Consider the following 19532-nt stretch of genomic DNA (forward strand, 5'->3'; position numbering starts at 1 on the left):
GAGTATGTGCAATTCTTAAAAACGCCTCAAGCTGTGCGTGATTCTGCACTTTACCCAAAATTCTATTGCCGACTTTTCGTCAAGGGCAATTCCCAAATTGTTAAATCCATAGGATATCAAAAAAGGATTTAAAAATTAAAATAGTATTTCAATGGCGTCTTAAGAAATATAGAACTATATAAACTTACGCAATCTGAAATCAACGCGTACGGTAGATTTGGCGCGCTGTTAAATGGGCGCGTTTGCTAGATTTGGCGCTTTTGCGCATACATTTTCGCTGCAATTTTCTTACGGCCCTCAAAACAGAAACAGTTTTTTTTTTTTTTTTTCTTTTAAATGGTTTGAACTGTACTTGGTGTTTTATGTTTTTCTATATCTTTCAATTTTTAATAAAAATATTTTGAATTTTTGGCTTGCCGAGTGGTGAGAATTGAATTAATTAGTAGTGCATGCGCATTAGGTAAGCGGCGCTGTATCGTCTATGAAAACCTGTTTCTTTTTAGTCCAAAGGGGCAATTTGCCCTGAAGGAGTATTAATTTTGTATTGGCATTTTGCGTGGAAAACTTTAAAAGCCTATATCACTTTTCAAATCGTTGCCAACATATACTATCGGTCTGTCTTATATGTAAATAAATTAAATAATGAAGAATCTGCATCAATGTATGTATGTTTATCGCATTGTGATAAAACAACGGTACCTAGAGCCATCAAAATTTGAATAACGTAATCTTTCATACAATATAGGCATGTGAAAGCCCTAATTTGAATTTGAAATTTGTTTTATTATGGATTTCAGATTTTGTAACACTTCAACGAATTTTTGATTAAAAAACTCAACACTTTCAAAGCAAGCAACAGCAACACTGTACAGGAAAAAAATTATCTCCAGCGCGCGAGATTTTGTATCGGAAATTCTAAACGTACGCTCATTTTAAAATTAATTTGCGATATTGCTGTTAAACTGAATGTTGTAGTTTGAGTACGTAGAACTAAATAAAGGCAACACATGAACCTTTAAAAAAATGCCCCTTTGGACTTAATTTTAAATCTGAAACATTCCAGATTTTTTTGGCGTGGGTTAATTGCTTTGACACATCGTTTTAGATTTATTATAGTATCTGAATAGAACATGCGGTAGTTCTCTAGGTGATATAATATTTGTGCATTCTGAGTTATAAAATGAATGAAATATAACGCTGTTAAGTGAACCTAGCGCCGAAGTGTCGCTATGGTAAATAAATATAGTGAATATTAAAAAATGCATTTATGCTATTATGGTTTATGCGCTAACCAGGAAGTAGATTTAATTCAAAATTCGTTAACTGTTAATTCAATATGTTTAATTTAAATGACGAAAATTGCGTATAATTTAATATTACGTACAAAGAAGACATATGGTGTACACATGAGATTTTTTTCTTTTTTAAATTAGATGTTTTGATGAGAGCAATATCATAAAAAATACTCGAGTCCCATCATGAATATTGCTAAAACATTTTCATAAAATTACATTTGTGTGTCAACCTTTGGGACACACACCTTTTCTATTTTTATTTCTTCACAAAGACAAATTGATATGTTTGTTAAATATTTACTGGAATGCAATGCGCACATACTTTAAATAAACACATTTCAATCGTTTAATTTTATACATTTCTTTTTTCTTAAACATGTCATTTACTTGAGTCTATAAACTTCTGTATGTTGTCAGACAGGAGAATTGTTGAGAACTTGAACTGCCTACATTTCGCTATCAGTAAAACTGTCGCGATTTTAATTGCCCAAAACGACTACTAATATTACTTTGGCAATTTTGCGTTGTTTCACTATAACCGTTGTTTCACTTTTCGAATTGTTGCCACCGAAAATTAGAGCCGTGTGTTACATTTAAACAAATTCAATAATGAAGAATATGCATAAATGTATGTATGTTTCTCGCATAGTGATAAAACAATGGTACCTAGAGCCATCCAATTTTGAATAATCCGAATATGGACATGTGGAAGCCCAAATTTGAAATATGTAATTTGTTTTATGATCGATTTCATATTTTGTAAAATTTTAATGAATTTTTGATTAACAAACTCAAGGATTTCACAGCGAGCGATGGGAACGCTCAACATAAAAAATATTTTTATCTCCAGCGCGTGTCTGTTTATCGGAAATTCTAAAGACAGGCTGATTTTAAAATTATTTTACGATATTGCTGTTCAATTGAATTTTATGGCATGAGTGGGACCACATGATATTTAATACACAAACACACAAACACAAAGCGTTAAATAAACGCCCCTTTTGACGTAATTTAAAATCTGAAACCTTTCAGATTTTTTAAGTCTTTAAATGGTTGCTCTCGAAGAAACGAAGTAGCAGCAAGTCGTTTTAAGCTTATTATTTACAAAAACGTATAAAATGCTAAACAGAAACTTTCTGTGAATACAAAACTGCAAAGCGTGGGCTTAATATCCGAAATTTCCTTATTCCGGTATATAGGATTATGTGAACGGAATGACATTAATAAATACCGCAAACAATAAAATCGCTTTGATGTATATCGTGATATTTTTTTATGACTTTAATACCATATTAGTATCAAGTAATTTTATATTTTATCTTACCAGTTTCTTCATGCCTGTCACTCGCCAGGTAGGTGAGTTATTAATGCCATCATAGAATTAGAAAGTGAAGCGATTGTGCAGTTTTTAAAAAGAATTAAAGCAGTTAAATCATCTAGACCTTTTTCCAGTTCTACATTTAAATGGCCAATTCATGTATAATAATTTATATAGAATCTCACCTGAGGTAAATGTTTTATATCTTTGACTTTTATCTTGGATGGTTTATTGTCAGATAAATTAGTTAAGTCACTCGTGTATAATATATTTATTTTTACATCGTTTATGAGAAAAGATAAATGTTTTATGACTGTGGTACGATAAAGTGTTAAAATAAGACAGGTATTTTTTATTCTGTCTTGTCTGTGTTGGATTTTCAGCGTGTACCTACCAAACGCCTCAGGCACACACTTTTGACTGCATTTCACTTAAAAATTGTATCATGAAATTTTTCTGAATTAATCAAATCTAGAGGCAAGTTGGAAATGACATAAAAACCGCAAATTTTGAAATTAAAATAGCTTCTAATTTGTTTCTCGCGCAATAGTCAAAACCTCTTGTATTTTTATTATTTCCTTCTACGGAGTAAAAAGGAAGTATTGTAATCACGAAGAGTTCCAGGTACCATATTTCAACGAAAATATCGATTTTGACCGATATCGAATGCAATTTAACGATGCTTTTGCGTGGCATCTGTACGTATGGACAGAATAAAGGACTCTTTTTCCCCAAAAAAATTATAAATGGATTTAAAATGGATTCAGAAGATATTTTTCTGTGGCGTACGTACTACAATCGTTTCACATTTGTGTCGAATCCTTTTTCAAATAAAGAACTGCTGCCATCAAAGATTACTCACTGTGTATTATTTTTTTAAAGAAATACCTGAGCAAATACAAAATACATAAAGTGGATATAAGAATAAATGTCTGACGATACTTAATGTATAAGGTATTTCTTCCGCCTTCGTGGTGTATTCATCTGCACGCAAAGCACGTGTTCCAGAGGTACGTGGTTCAATTCCCAACGAGAGCGATTACTAATTTTTCATCCTGCTTGCTTCCAAAAAATCCTAATGTCTCCACAGTGGCGCCCGAACTAAAAGGGTTCTGGATGATGACTGTTCACACCCAGGATTTGGCAATTGGGTCCCCTAAAACACCCCAGTCGCCCTTTAAAAAAGGGGAGTATATAAGGTATATCTCCCTCTTTCCTAGCGTGCCTTCGTGGTGTAGTGGTCAGCACACTGAGCCGCTATTTCAGAGCTCCGTAGTTCGATTCCCGGCGAAGGCGATTGCTAATTTTTCATCTCTCTTGCTTTCAAAAAAATCCTAATGACTCTACAGTGGCGCCCGAACTAAAAGGGTGGTGGAAAACGGTTTCTCCTCACACAGGATTTGGCGATTGGGTGCCCTAAAAACCCCAGTCGCTCTTTAAAAGGGAGAAGTATTAAGACACAATAACACGCCGAATAAATACTAATTCAGAAGTCAAACAACAAAAATCAGCGTTATATTTACAAAATTTTCGCAGGACTAGTTTTGATGGTTTTACCGAACCACCATCCTTAGCTGCAAAACCGCAAATGAACAAGATAAGAAATAATGATTAGATAAGATAAGAAAGCCTGGACAAGAATAAGAAAGTAGCGCCATCTGTTGTTGAAACCAAAACTAAAACATAATTTCTTTAAAGGACGAAGGCAAATTTGGATTGGAATTAGGATTGTTAACCAGAACAGAAAGATTTTTATGAATGAAAAAAAAATCTAGAAAATCCAGTTCTCCAATGGAAGATGTTTTATGAATAATTTTGGCAGCAGAAAAATTAGAGGATAGATAGATTTCTCAACCAATTAATTCAGTTTTCACTTCGCAAAAACTCAAAACATCTAGATTAAAAATTGCCGCGTTCGTAGTATGCCTTCGTGATGTGGCTGCCTGCACGCTGGACGCGTATTCTTGAGGTCCGTGATTCGATTCCTGGCAAAGGCGTTGCTCATTTTTCCCTTCTCCTGCTTCCAAAAAATACCTAATATCTCTACAAATGTAACTGCCTTAATTGAAATTACAATAAAACTGTAATTTTAGCTGCAATTACGAATAATTATTCAGTAGCAGTGTAGTATTTGTTACTGTAGTTACACTGTATTTCTTTTATTAATCGATTATACTGTAAATGATTAATACCGAACACTGATTATTATATAATCCAAATATTTTTCTGGTTTACTCAATCAATACCATGCTTAGAATAAATTAAATAGAGGAAGTAAGTTAAGTGTTAATTGCACATTATAACTGTAAACTAACAATAAAATGTGTTAAAAATGTCTCATAAATTAGTACGATCCAACGGAAGAATTTTCTTCTGAATATGTTTCTTATTCGAACCAAAACCAGACGATCCGGCTGGCATTTCCACATTTTTAGTTTTTCAAAAGTATCCAGACATTTCCCATATCAGTTCAAGTTGCCTCTCAAATTCTTTCTGAGACGCGACGCTCTTTTACTGCTACTTTTACGACACTTTACGTAAAATATGTTCATTTTTATTGCAATAAAATAAACTAATAAATTCCGACTATCCCTTTCTATGGAACACGTTTCTTTTAAAGAAAATGCATTAGATTTTGCTTCATAAATAGTACTTATCTAGTATTAGATGTATAACCGAAAAACACTGAAAAACAACACATAATCTGGTAATGTTAAATGTGTGGAATCAAATATGCTTTCCTATATATATGAAATTCAAAATTTACATGTTAAAAGCAAGATGCATGTCATGAAACGAAATTTCGATAATGAGAGATGTAAAATCAAGCACAACGAAAAGTGTCATATACGTAATGTATGCTTAGTTTGGTTGCAAAACTGTATTTTTAAACAATGCGCATTCCAGCGCATTTTTCGTTTATTATAAGAATATTGAAAGCATTTTCATTATTGTTAGTGTACTGTCTCATTCATTATTTTTGTGCTGAGATAAAGCAAGCATTTAGCAATTGTTCTTACCCAAACTAAAGTAAAAAAATATATGAAGTCTACACCACATGACTTCCTTGTAGCAAATATTAAATTAGACACATTTTTTTCTTGCCTTTTATTTAAACTTATTTCCTGGAATTTTTACAGGATAGATAGATTTCTCAACCAATTAATTCAGTTTTCACTTCGCAAAAACTCAAAACATCTAGATTAAAAATTGAAAGATATAGAAAAACGTAAAACACCACGTACGTACGGTTAAAGTAATTAAAAACCAATTTTTAGAATAAAATTACAGTTTCTACACTAAAACACGCTAATAACTTGAAAGATAATTTCAGAATGAATTAGGCATAGTTTAAATCGCAATAATATGCGGATCGCCGCATATTATTATAGCAGAGAATTATATATCGCCGCGTAGGGCCAGGGTTCGAATCCGGGAGAAGGCATGGATGTTTGTAAGTGTATACTATCTGTGCGTCATGGGGACAATCTAAATATGCAAGGTGGGAGACCTAGGATCCATCCTCCTGGGGTGCTCGCCATCAAAATTGGGCAGCGGAACCGAGCTAAATCGCACTATCAAGTTCCAGGCTGTTGCCAACAGCAGGAGTAATCTAGGGTTCCTTGCCAACAGGAATTTCGTGAGCATGGGCTGACTATGTCAGACAAGTGAGCATAAGCAACAACAGCACAACAGTATTTGTTGAATTCGTGGGTATTTCCAAACTTTTCTTTGAGTTTGTTCGCGCTGAATGTGTATTTCTGCCTGTAAATGCGCCGGCACATTTCAGCGTCGGTTGAGAAAATATTGTTACGAAATGTACAGGCGCGGTAAGATGGCTTCCCCGCAAAGCAGATCTAGGGTTGCCATAAAATAACGAGGAAGGCAGGGTTGCCATATTTGGTGAGCAATCGTCCATTCGGCGATATTTGGCGACAAAATTGGGAATATGCCATGGATGGATGGAGAACCTACTGGAACGAATTCTTACCGGTTTAGTAATAGTAAATAACATTAATAACCTTGTTGTTCTTTTATTTCATCCTTCGATGAGTTATAAAACAGCACGAATTTTCTAAATGTTCAGTTTTGAAGACACTTTCTCACCTCTCAATCAAATCCGTTGTTCTATTCTTAAAGATTCCATTTCTGACTTTCTCTTTGGGGAACTGATAATATATCTTATCAGTATTGCTCAAACTAAAAGATATGAAATTCGAGTAACTAACTGTAAGAAGCCAAAAGTTAAAAGTTTTTTTTCACATTTTTGCAAGACAGTCCATTTGTCTGAACGGAGTGGTTTCTCCCGCTTTCTTAGCCTTTTAATACAGGTATTTTCGCACGAAAGCGAACTTTTCCTGAAATGATATTCCAATTTTTTCCATATCTCGAATTTCAATTCTAGACTCAATTTACGCCTAAATATTACATTTTGTAAAATTTGGAGCAAAATTTACGGATAAATTCAAAAATTAATCTTGGCGCAATTTTTCATTTTGCGCCAAGAAATATTTACTTGGCGAAATTTTTAATTTTTAGCACCATGTTTTCCTTTCCCCTTTTTTCACTGTACACGAATAGAAAAAAGTTACAGTTCGTACTTTCAAGTAATTTTAACGCGTGCTAAGCACATTGGCGTTATTATCGCCTATAATGACTGTGGCAAAGAGGAGGATGCTTAGGAGGTCCGTAGTTCGAGTCCCGGGGAGGGCATTGCTTATTTTTCATCTTTCCTGCTTCGAATCTCTACAAGCTGACCACTGGATGTAGCGAACTTAACCTCCGGCACCCTTCTGTAGTATGAATTGATATCACTGAATTTTGCCCCCCACCCCGGAAGATAAAACGAAAATCTTTCACTATTTTTAGTCAGAACGCTGTAATGGATCACAACACAAACCTCCGCCATCATACGGCATCTTATATTCTATATAAAAAATAACCTTATATTCTATATAAAAAATTCTATATAAAAAATAGCCATTTTCATATTTAAAACTTTTGAAGCAAAAACAATGTTTTTTTTTTTTTTGTTTTTTTAGAGAATGGATTTTTGCCTCTGTAAATATGTAGTTATTTTATTCCCTAGTTACATTTAGATTACATTTTACATAATTAGGTGTATACTGCTTAAAATAGCTGAATTTAAAAATCGATAATTCCCTGCACGAAAGTATCCATTGAAACTTCTCACTTTCATATGATAATACGGTGTCTTCGAGTTTCGTTTCATAACCAAAAGATGTATGCCATGCTGAATGCTATCGAAATTGATTATTCTAATAACCCGAAGGCAAAACAGCTAAATTTAGACCGTTGAGAGTATGTGACAAAAAATTAATAACGTATCGTTTCTTCCAGGAAGAAATTCTTTGCATTTTTATTGAATACCTGTTCTAATACCTAGTAATCGGAAACCAATTATTGTTCATTTTTGACGTAATGAGCGAAATGAAGCAGAAAAATTTACATTTACCAATGAATCGAAGCAATTTTCCTAAAATAAATCTATAAATAAGAATGTCTGTTTTTTTTTTTTTTTTTTTTTTTTTTTTTTTTGTTTGTTTGTTTGCTCATACGTCGGTCACTATCGTCACCAAACTCTCTATAATTCTTTTCTGTATTCTGGGAAAGGTTGACGTACTTTTTTTTCCAAAAAAAAGTAGCTAAAATCATAACTATGATTAAAAACGCTTGAAACGCTCACTTTCGGCCTCATTTTTCGACTGGCAGCAGTCTCGCGCGTTGGAGATAAAAAGGCTTTATTTCGAAAAGTGTTGCTACTGTTCGCTTTCAAATCGTAGAGATTGTTAATCAAAAATTTGTAAGTTTTACAAAATCTATACATGTAAAATGAATGTCTGTTTGTGGTTTTGTTTGCGTTATTGATTTCTGATCAATCATGATCCATTTTTTGCCTCATTTAATCGACTAAAATTCAATATAGGTGAAAAATCATTAAAAACTGCGTCGCAGCGTTGTTGATATAATGAGAAGGAATTAATTTACTTTTGTATGGAAATTTTTTATGTGGTTCCCTATCGCATCAGACTGAACAATGTATGAGTAACAATCGTACTTTTTGCATCGTTATTAGAAACAAATTACAGCGATATCATTCTCTCTGTTGTTAGATCCATTAATCTCAATCTAAATTAACTGGCATCGTGTACTTTCGCTAATAAATAAATAAATAAAAGTAAAATTTTATTTTTGTCATAATCGATATAGGACTACGAAGCTTAATAAATGGTTTAAATTAAGTATTTTGGTGTCAGTACATAACATGTATAGATAACATGTAAAAATTTTATATGTTATAATTCAAAACCTTTTTCGAAAAATTTATTTAAAAATACAAATTAAAGAATAAAAAATGGACGAACGTTATTTGGAATAAACCTATATTTCAAAATCTGAAAGGAAGACTCAAATAACGTGTACTGACTATATTAGTGTTAAATCATAAAATTATTCTTTGTTTTAAAATTTGACATGTCAAAAAATTTTTAAATAGATCTTTTAAAATAAAATTATTGCTTATGTTTTCAGAAATGTGCCGACCCGAGCGTCTCCGACAAGAGTTTCTACAAGACATTTGCAAGAACAAACCCTTCAGACAAAGGAGTAAGTATTCGATCTCTTTTCGTCTTCTAAATCTCTATTTATTTATGTTTCTATGCTCTGCTTGATTCACAAAACTGAACATCCTCAGCCGAGTTAAAAGTTGTTATTCGGAACAGGCTCGGATCCAAGCGTAGGCCACAATCACAACTGCATAATGTCCCGATTTTCGATCCAGCTACGCTGTTATTCCTAAGGAAGCAACAAAGAGTTAAATAATATAATGTATCCTTAAATGTGGAAGCAATTTTCGAGCATCTTTACATGAAATTGTTTGAACTCAGTACCAAGTCAATTCGCTTTTCAAAAGACGTGAAAAAGGTCTTGATTTACTGTAACAGTAATGGATTTAAAAATGCTATGCTTGATGTTCGAGATCTGATTGAAAATTTGAACCTGTATTCAAAAAGTTAACAACTCCATTTTTGCTAATAATGCACTAAAATCGAGAAGGGAAAATGACGCGAATAATTTATGTCCAAAAGGATACGATTACAGTAAATTAAAAGTATTCATGGATAAGTTACTAGTAACTATCGTGATATTTTCTACCAAAAATAGCTCTGTATTCCAATAAAAGTACATCGTAATATTAATATGTTGCTATTAGATATGGTTTTTTACATATAACTATCGCAGAAAGTTTTTTCATGACCACCCTGCATTTGTGTTTGGAAATCTATCATTAAAATTGGCGAATAAGATGTTTAGTTTTTTTTTTTTAATTTGTTCTTCGGACGTTTTCTGAAATGGCATGCCAGTCTTTTTCATAAATCGATTCTACGACTCAAAGTATGCCTAAATATTAAATTTTGTAAAATTTGGTCCGAAATTGACGGAGAAATTCAAAAATTGATCTTGGTGCATTTTTGTTTCAGTTTGCGCCCAGAATAATTCACTCGGCGAACTTCTTAATATATAGCAACCTATTTTCCTTTCCCTTCTAACATTGTGCTTTAGCGGGAAAAAAAGGCACAACGTTCCAGTCACATTTCAAAACGCGCCAATTTCGAGTATATCTTCGAAAATTCTGAATAAAAAACTCTAATATTTTGCAGGTATGCTTGGAAATGCATCTACTTTAAGAGGATGGTAAAAATTTTATATGTTGTATTTCAAAATCTTTTTCGAAAAATTTATTTAAAAATACAAATTAAAGAATAAAAAATGGACGAATGTTATTTGGAATAAACCTATATTTCAAAATCTGAAAGAAAGACTCTAATAAGTTTAGAAAAAAAAGAGAGATTAATAAATATATACGAAATTCAATTAACATTGATTAGCTAAAATTTTGAGAGCTATCTTTTTAAAAACTATTCGTGCGCGTATTACAAAACGTTGCAGTTTGGCATCATTTGAGTCGTATAATCGAAATATGGAAAAAAGTGGCATGTTATTTCAAGAAAAATTCTGATTTTGTGTTAAAATACCTATATTAGAAAACGCTGCCTATAAATCTAATACATATCCTAAATCGAACTTTCGAGACATGAAAAACTCAAGGTCAATTTCGTCGACCTCCTCAGTAGAACGGGAGGCATACAACTATCCCCCAACTATTCCTCTACAATGGTGTGCAAAACCTAAGCAGCCAAATAAATTTTAATCAGATAGCTATGAAATTTCAGAAAAGGGGTTCTTACGATCAATACAATGAACGGGCAAGTCAGTAGAAAGGTCATGCCTATGCAAATGTCCGGAACAAAACATCACAGGCGATGTGAGCCGTCGCGTTCAGCTGAAGCCTACAATTAAAGGAAGGAGGAAGAATCAAGTAAAGAAATTCGCTGCAAGTGCAAGTGAGTTCTTTCGTGAAATATGGCTAGAAGAAATCACCTGGATTACTTGATACGTGGAAGAGCGATCGGAAAGCTGGAAGAGAGGCGTAGTGTGACCAGTATAACTGAAGAGTTCGGAATCAATAAAAGTGTTATTTCGCGCGCTAGGAATGCCTTCCAAACCATAGGTGCAGCAGTTAGAAAGGTTGGTGTTGGCCACCCCAAGAGAACTGATATATCGACTTGCAGGCGAAAAAAGCTCGAAACCAGTCAGCAAGCGCCATAGCTCAGCAGCCGTGCACAGCAACGGGGCGACAAATGTTGCTGTTTACTGTGTCCAGACGCCTTCAAAAAGTGACCTATTCGCCCACCGTCCTGAACGCTGTATCCCTTTGAAAGGTGGCCATCGAAGCCACCGTTTAGAATGCTGCAAGGAGCACTAAACCTGGATATCTTCCATCAATGGAGTCGTGTCCTTTTTATGGATGAAAATCGTTTTAGTGTCACAAGCGATTCTCAACGCCAGTTGATTTGGAGAAAGTTCGAACACGGTTTCATCCCAATAACATCACGAAAAGAAACCGTTACGGTGGTCCTGTACTGCTCGTCTGGGGAGGCATTTCGCTGAACGGGAGGACACAGCTCCATTCGACAGAGGTTCTGTACCAGAGATCGCTATTCTCAGGAGGTGATCCTTTTCCATGTGCGTCTGTTCCGGTGCCATTGGAGCAGACTTCGTTTTTATGGATGACAATGCACGGCCACACCGGACTCCTGCTCTTCAGAATCTACTGAAAAGTCAAGACATCACTCGAATATATGGGATGCTTTGGGGAGACGCCTTGCGGCACGAGTACATCGTCCGGAGAACACCCAACAACTGAAACAGATGCTGATTGAGGACTGGGCACTCTTACCTCAAGATCTGTTGGACAATCTGGTGCTGAGTATGGAGAGACGCTGTGAAATAACCACTGCAGTAAGGGGAAAGCGTATCCCATGCTAAGAAACATCTGCTTGTGTCCTTCCTCTTGTACAGACAATCATGTGTAACGAGCCATTTTTGTTTGATTCCATATTATATGCACTGTATTCATTTCAACGCAACTATGCTTTCGTCATCGTTTAATAACGTTAATCGTTTAATAACGTTTAATAACGTTTCGTCATCGTTAATCGTCATCGTTAAATACAAAATGCTCTCTCTTATTCCTGAATTTAATGTCTCTCAGTTGATTTCTCGTTCAGTTATTGCAAAACGAACACTTGTTGCTTACGTTTTGCACACCAGAGTATATTTTCTTTTCGATAATAACTAATTTAGACGGCTAGTGATTACAAAATCACGCATCTTATGTAATAAACAAGAAATTAAAATAGTTTTTTACGAAGTTATTTATTGTTTAACAAAGAAAACACAACCTGAAAATAGAATTTATCGCACAACAGCTAAATTAATCTTGATTAAACTTTAAAAGACTTAATCCTGATGAGTTATAGTACAGTGAGGCCGTAATACTGTTACGAATTTTGTATTTAGATAGCTACTGTTAGTAAAATCATATTTAAAATTGTTTTATTTCTCCGGGAAATGCAGCGCGTGATAAATTTTAAGAGAAAGCTCCGCCGAAAAAGTAAAAATATAAGAGCGCGTACATTTAAAATCGAATAAACAGATAGCTCTTTTATTTGTATTGAAATTGAATAAATGTAATTCACTACTGGGTTAGATGTCACCGCAATTCTACTCTTTTGCTTTCCAGAAATCTGGAGAAGCAAAGAAATTACTAGAACTCTCTCGCAACCTATTAAAAAGCTTTAAAAACCCGGAGAGAGACATCTCAGCTCAGTTGTTGTTTAGTTAGTTGCTGCTGTTGTTATTGTTGACCGGATTAACTTTTCTCTGCTCTGTAGATTGCATTCTATTTAACGTTTTAGTAGTTTGAAGGACAACCACTGATTATTACTACGTGATATTTTGAACGCTTATACGAAAATCTCTGAGGAAAGTTCCAGTATTCTGTTATACTTCTTTCGATAAGAATAAATTTTATTAACATTTTATCGGACTTATGCAGTCAATCTACAACGAAGCCGTACGCACGCGACAGTACTATAAGCGAATCCATAATCCGTACAATAAAACCTAGGCAAGTTGATCAGTTCACAATCATGTTTATCGTTGGAGTAATTAATTGGTACGAAAATACGTATTATTGCAGGTATTAAAATATTATTGTGAAAATAAGTAGTAAATGAGGCCTGTTTTCAGAAACCTCAGACAAAGCAATATTCTATAAAAAAATATAAAAATTATCGCAATAGGCTACGAAAAACATGCAATAAATATAGGCAAACGGGCTTCACATCCTCGTTAAATCTTAATAAATGTGTTAGTGCAGCAAGAGGAGTAAAAAAGAAAAGAACTGAAATGAACTGAAGAATGCTCAAAATTATAAAATAAGTCTAATTTATATTGACTAAATTTATAATTTTATTTAAGTCAGCATGTTAATCCTGCAGTCCGTATACGTGGGAATGCGTGTAGTATCCGAATCTGTAGCTGTTAGCTGAGATATCTGAAGCATTTTGTTTATCCTCTCTTCGTGTAAAATGAGAGTGTAGTTACATTAGGTTAATTCGAAGCAGGAGATACGAAAAATGAGCAGTGCCCTCGCCGGAACTCGAACCTCGTACGTCTCGAATATGCGCCAAGCTTGCTGACCACTACACCACGAAGGCATGCTAAGAAGGCGGGAGAAATAACGTATAAGGCTTGTATTAATACTACACTCAAACCTGTTTTTGTGCGGTAGATAGGGACCGACCGCATAAAAACGACGGATGGAAAGCAAAGTAAGTCACGAGTAGCTATAAAAAATAGTTTTCGTAACACAGCTCAAAAGTACTTTTTTATCCGGTGAATAGGGACCGCAGAAAAAATAGCTCAAAAACTTACGAAATAACTAGAAATTGCTTTTGTAAACGAAATCAAGCTACGAGGGTCGTCAGCTACTTGAATCCCGTCAAACCTTATACAATCTGATTTATTAGTCCAAAGGGGCAATTTGCCCTGAAGGACTATTATTTTATTAGTTTCGTTTCGGCATTTTGCGTTGGTTCACTATAAATGACCGATTCACTTTTCAAATTGTTGCCACCCAATATTAACGCCCTGTATTATATTTAAAGAAATTAAATAATGAGGAATCTGCATAAATGTATGCATATTTCCCGCATCGTGATAAAACAACGGTACCTAGAGCCCTCAAATTCTGAATAACGTACGTTTCCACCCGAATATGGGCATCTCTGGAAGCCCAAATTTAAAAGTTCAATTTGTTTTATTGTCTATTTCATATTTTGTAAAACTTTAACGCGTTTTTGGTTAACAAACTCAACGATTTAAAACTGACAATGGCAACATTCTACGGGAGGGGGGACCTTTTTACCTTCAGCGGACGAGAGAGACTGTATATCGGAAATTCTAAAATAATTGTTACGAATTTGGTATTTAAAAAGCTAATGTTAGTTCAATTATAAATTAAATGGTTTTATTTCTCGCGCAGTGCAGCGCGTGACGAATATTAAAAGAAAGCTAAGCCGGAAAAATTAAAAATACAAGAGCGCGTGCGTTAAATAAATAAATATCTCTTTTTGATTTCGAGAAAGTGCTGGAAAATTCTAGCGCGTGATTTTAAAATCTTATAAAAGGAGGAAAACATCTCAGTTTGTAGGAGTAGTTGCTTAGTTTGTTGTTGTTTAGAAAACTGCCGTTGTTGATTATAGCGAATTCGCGGATTAGCGTTCTTTAGCTGTTTTGAATTACGTTCTATTGTACATTTAAGTAGTTAAAAGATAACTACTGTGGGATATTGTAATACTGCATGATAATTTGAGAAAATTTAAGCATTTCTGTTGTGATAATAATAAATTTTTGTTCATTTTTCATCGGACTTGTGCATTCATTTCATAACGAACCCGTACGCACGCAACAATATGCTCATTTTAAAATTATTTTGCGATATTGTTCTTGGACTGAAGTTTATAGTTTAAGGGCGAAGAACGTGATATTTAATAAACAAAGGTAACACAGAAAACGTTAAGAAAGCCGCCCCTTTGGGCGTAATCTAAAATCTGAAAGCTTCATTCTTTTTTTTTTAAATATGTGCGTATTTTCTGCATACAAAACCTTTCAAAACGTTTAAATATTATCCTACCTCGTACTCGTTTTCGCAGTTGTTGACTTTTTTTTAGTTACCAGGTAGTCGGTGACTAGTTTGTGCGACGACTGTTGTTTTGCTAGACGCTTGTATATGTGTCGGTAGCCAGATATACAAGACTGAAGCTCTTTTTGGAATTCTGAAGTTCTTTCAGAATTGGCATCGATTGCAAGAAAATGACATTCTAATTTTGGCTAAGTGGAGTCCTGCATAGATTTTATTCTGCTGTTATATAATCGTATAAGTATGTTCCAATTTGAATGACACATTCATTTACCGCACAAATAAAAAATCGCACAAAAAAACACCGCACAAAAGCAGGTTTCAGTGTATTTAATAATAAACGCTACGCGGACAGCCCTCGTCTGGCTTTTAAATGTACTGGAAAAATGGCTAAAGGGAACACCAAACATTAAATTTAAACACTGCACAGTTTTATTCTGCAGAACGTTATCAAAAAAAATTTAATAAAAATATATTATATATTAAAAACATTACAATGATATAAGCAATATCCTTTACTACAAACAGTAATTATCTTAATTAATAAATTAACCAACTTCCTGTTGCAAAATCTTAAGAATTCAAATGATATAATTTGGTAGAAATTCAAATGGTAGAAATTTGTTTCCTAAAAAAAATCATGCAAATCACACATAATTAAATATGGTTAAATGCCATGACAATACCTTAAAATCATATACAATTAAAACATAATATAAACAAAATTACAATGTAATAAACAATATCCGATACATAATTTAACCAACAAACTTTCCGTTGCAAAATCTTAAGAATTCGAATGGTATAAATGAAGTTAAGAACCTCGTTTCCTAAAAAAATCATGCAAAACTTTTTATATAATTAAAACTATATATAATTAAAACGTAATATAAAAATAGCTATGAAATAAGCAGTAAATCTCATATTTTCGAGAGAAAGCAGTCAGCAGTCCAGTATCTAAAGCAAGGAATGAAAAACTGCTACCCTGAGTCTATTAGCTTACTTCCAGCACAGACTTTCAAGACACACACAGACAGGCTTTTTTTTATTATAGATTACTTCGTGCAATCGATCTTCTAATGTATTTCTGATGGTCATTTTCGTCAAGACATCCGTCTTCTCTGATCTCTCAGTTTTAACGCAGGTAGGTTTATTTTATATTAGAGAGAAAATTAATAATTTAAGAAAAACTTGCTCGCGTAAGCATCGTACATTTACAGTGTCTTGTCTTCGAAGATTGGAAATAAAACAAATCCAAGTAAACTGAAATTTCACATCATCTGATGTGAGGAAAGGAAGTGTAGTAAAAAATATTTCCTGACAAGATGCATTGAAGAGAAAAATTGTTTCACTCTTTGATATACGTATATATATGACTTGATAAAAATCTCTTTGAAAATTTTTTAGGCTAGGTTTTCAGTCTTGTCTTATATTTTCTAGTATTTCCTAAAGTTTTGCCATTATCTTCAAAGTTCATAACTATTAATTAAACAAAATTTGCAATTCTTGGATCTTTTCAAATTGTAAACTTTCTTTAATTGCCTAGTTAAAACTTTATGTGGCGTGTCTCTCTTTCAACACCGACACAAAAACCATTTCCTGAATGTGATTTAAGACGGCAAATTTCATTAAAGCAAAGGTACGAGGCTACCTGCATAAGGCGAACGATGTCTTCGTGGAGGGTGTTTCAAAGGACGTTTTCTAGTAACCGCGTTACAGCACGATCTAACACTATTTAACGATCATATTTTTCTCTGCATTCTTCTAGATGGGATATAGTTGATAGTTGACGGGGGACGTGTGCACCATCCCTTCACCGTAATGGTTAATTGGCATATGCAACGCGTCCACCTCTATCTTGAGCCAGATGGGCCACACAGGCGCCTCGCACCATACACCGAAACCCAGTGATCAGGCCATCCAGGTGGCAGTCCAAAAGACCAAAGAAGCCCCCAGAAGCATGTTCACACCAACCGCCCGGGCCTAGTATTTATTGAGTCAAAGTTCAACAAATACATTGCCAGACAAGGGCTCAAAAAATAAAATAAATAGATAAATAAAGGGTACATTTGTAGTTTTGACAAAGCATAAGATTACAAAGGTGCAAGTGCCAGTTTTGAATAAATACTATAATCACATAGACATAATTAGAACAAAACACATACAGATAGCGATAACAATAGAAAACCAAAGGAGTAAACACCACTACAAAACTACTACTGCTACATACTACAATACTACAAAACTACTACTAGAATACTTACAAACAGTACTACAAACTGATACAATGCCAAATATTACAAAACTGCTACTGCTGCTATATACTAGGCTGATAATAATGCTGATAGTATGATATCGGTGATGTAATGATCTTAATACTGATGGTAGGTTCAATACAATAGTTAGTGTACAAAGCAAGGATGGGATATAAGAAAGTGCGTGCCAGTAATCTAAAGGAGTCACAACACGAATGCTCCCGTAAGCATATAATGTATTTTTCCCTCCTTTCCGCATGCCTTCGTGGCGTAGCGGTAGCACACTCAATGCGTATTCGAGAGGTCCAGGTTCGAGTCCCAGCGAGCGCATGGTTAATTTCTTCAGTTTTCTGCTTTCAAAACAACCGTAATGATTCTACAGTAGCGCTCGAACTAAAAAAAGGTGGTGTGTAATGATTCTTCACCACTGCGATGTGGAGAGTGGGTCCCCTAATCACTAGTCCACGTTTAAAAGGGAAGTATATAAGGTATTTTCACCCTTCTTTCGGCGTGCCTCCGTGGTGTATTACTTACTACACTTGGCGTGTATTCGTTCGCGTCCCGGCGAGGGCATTGCGCATTTTTCACGCTTCCAGCTTTAAATTCTAACAACTCTACAGGTAAATTATACTCTCGCCGACTATTTGCTGCATTTAATAGTGGCAAAAAATTAATTATAAAAAATAAATATGACTAAAATTGAATATAGATGAAATAGTGGATGAACTTTTACGACCATTTGCTTAGAAAGACGAAAATCATTGAAAACTACGTGCCATTGTTGCTGATATAATGAAAGAGAATTAGCTTATTTTTCTATGGACATATTTTATGTGGGTTCTATATCGCATCAGACTGAAAAACGTATGATTACGAATCGTAATTTTTGCATCGTTATTAGAGAAGGATTACAGGGGTATCCTTCTCTCTGTCTGTTGTTAGATATATTATTCTAATTATAACTTAACTAGCATCTTGTACTTCAGCTAGTTTTGAATAATTTTAAACCTTACCGTAATCTATGTTAAGTCACGTGCACTTCTACGTCCTGTTGCAGCCCATTATTAGTTACTTTAACTCGACGCACTGGGTTTTGTAAAACCTAAGCTAATGTATTTATAATTTAACTTAATGCCAAAGAAAAGTAATTTATGCAGAGTAAAAGCATTTCAGTAAGTTTTGAATACATTTTATTTCACTAACTCTTTTATTGCATTTGTAATTCAACCTAGAATATTCAAATACAAGTATAAGATTATGGTCCATTTTTCAAATATTATACTATGGTCCCAAAGGGGGCTGTTGGTCTCGAAATTTACATTTGCCTTGTTTCGCTGTAAACGGCCTATCACTTTTAAAATTGTTGCTGCCAAATATTATCACCCTGAAGATCCTGTATGTTCTTGCGATGTGAAAAAACGAAGGTATCTAAAATGTGCTTCACCCGAACATGTGCATCCGAAAGCCCGAGTTTTGAATTCCGAATTTTTATTATCTATTTCACATTTTGTAAAAAATCAATAAATGATTGATTAACAAATTCGAGGAATGTTCGAAACGAATTATTTCTTCGCCAGCCCTCGAAACTGTTGCCATTAAGAAAAATGTAACATATTTATGTTTTATTTTTAGTTAACGAATTCAGCTCCAACAAAGGAATGTGTTACCTCGACCGAAAATAAAATACTTTTATTTTCCACGCGCCAGCTTTTTTCCATTCAGTAAAGCCTAAGATATTTTCAAATTTTATCTGTAAGGTAATTCAATATATTTTCTACTTATTAATATGATTGTTTTAAATAAGCATGTCCAATTAGAAATATTCATTTTTTTTTTAAATTACGCTAGCTAGACACATTAATATCATTATACATATTTTTTTTTGTTTTATGATGACTATTTTAGGCTTCTAGCTGCGCGAATTTTTAAACAAATAATATTGAATGTACAAAAATATGCATATCAATCTGTAACACTTTGTGGAGAATTCTAAAAACATGTTCCTTTTAAATATTTTGTGATTTGCTGTGAGA

General features: G+C 34.0%; 1 protein-coding gene across 3 annotated transcripts in view; it reads left to right on the top strand.

Moving 5' to 3' along the window:
- Positions 1-19532, top strand: part of LOC118182918 (receptor-type guanylate cyclase Gyc76C-like) — a 731383-nt gene that overhangs the window by 312050 nt on the left and 399801 nt on the right. For all 3 annotated transcript variants that reach the window (XM_085814149.1, XM_085814148.1, XM_085814147.1), the window contains exon 2: positions 9166-9240. In XM_085814149.1, coding sequence (XP_085670275.1) covers positions 9166-9240 — 75 coding nt within the window. The remainder of the gene's footprint in view (positions 1-9165; positions 9241-19532) is intronic.

The sequence above is a fragment of the Stegodyphus dumicola genome, chromosome 3 (genome assembly GCF_044657685.1).
Source record: "Stegodyphus dumicola isolate Sdum_Otavi_A_Nest chromosome 3, ASM4465768v1".
Classification (NCBI taxonomy): Eukaryota; Metazoa; Arthropoda; class Arachnida; order Araneae; family Eresidae; genus Stegodyphus; species Stegodyphus dumicola.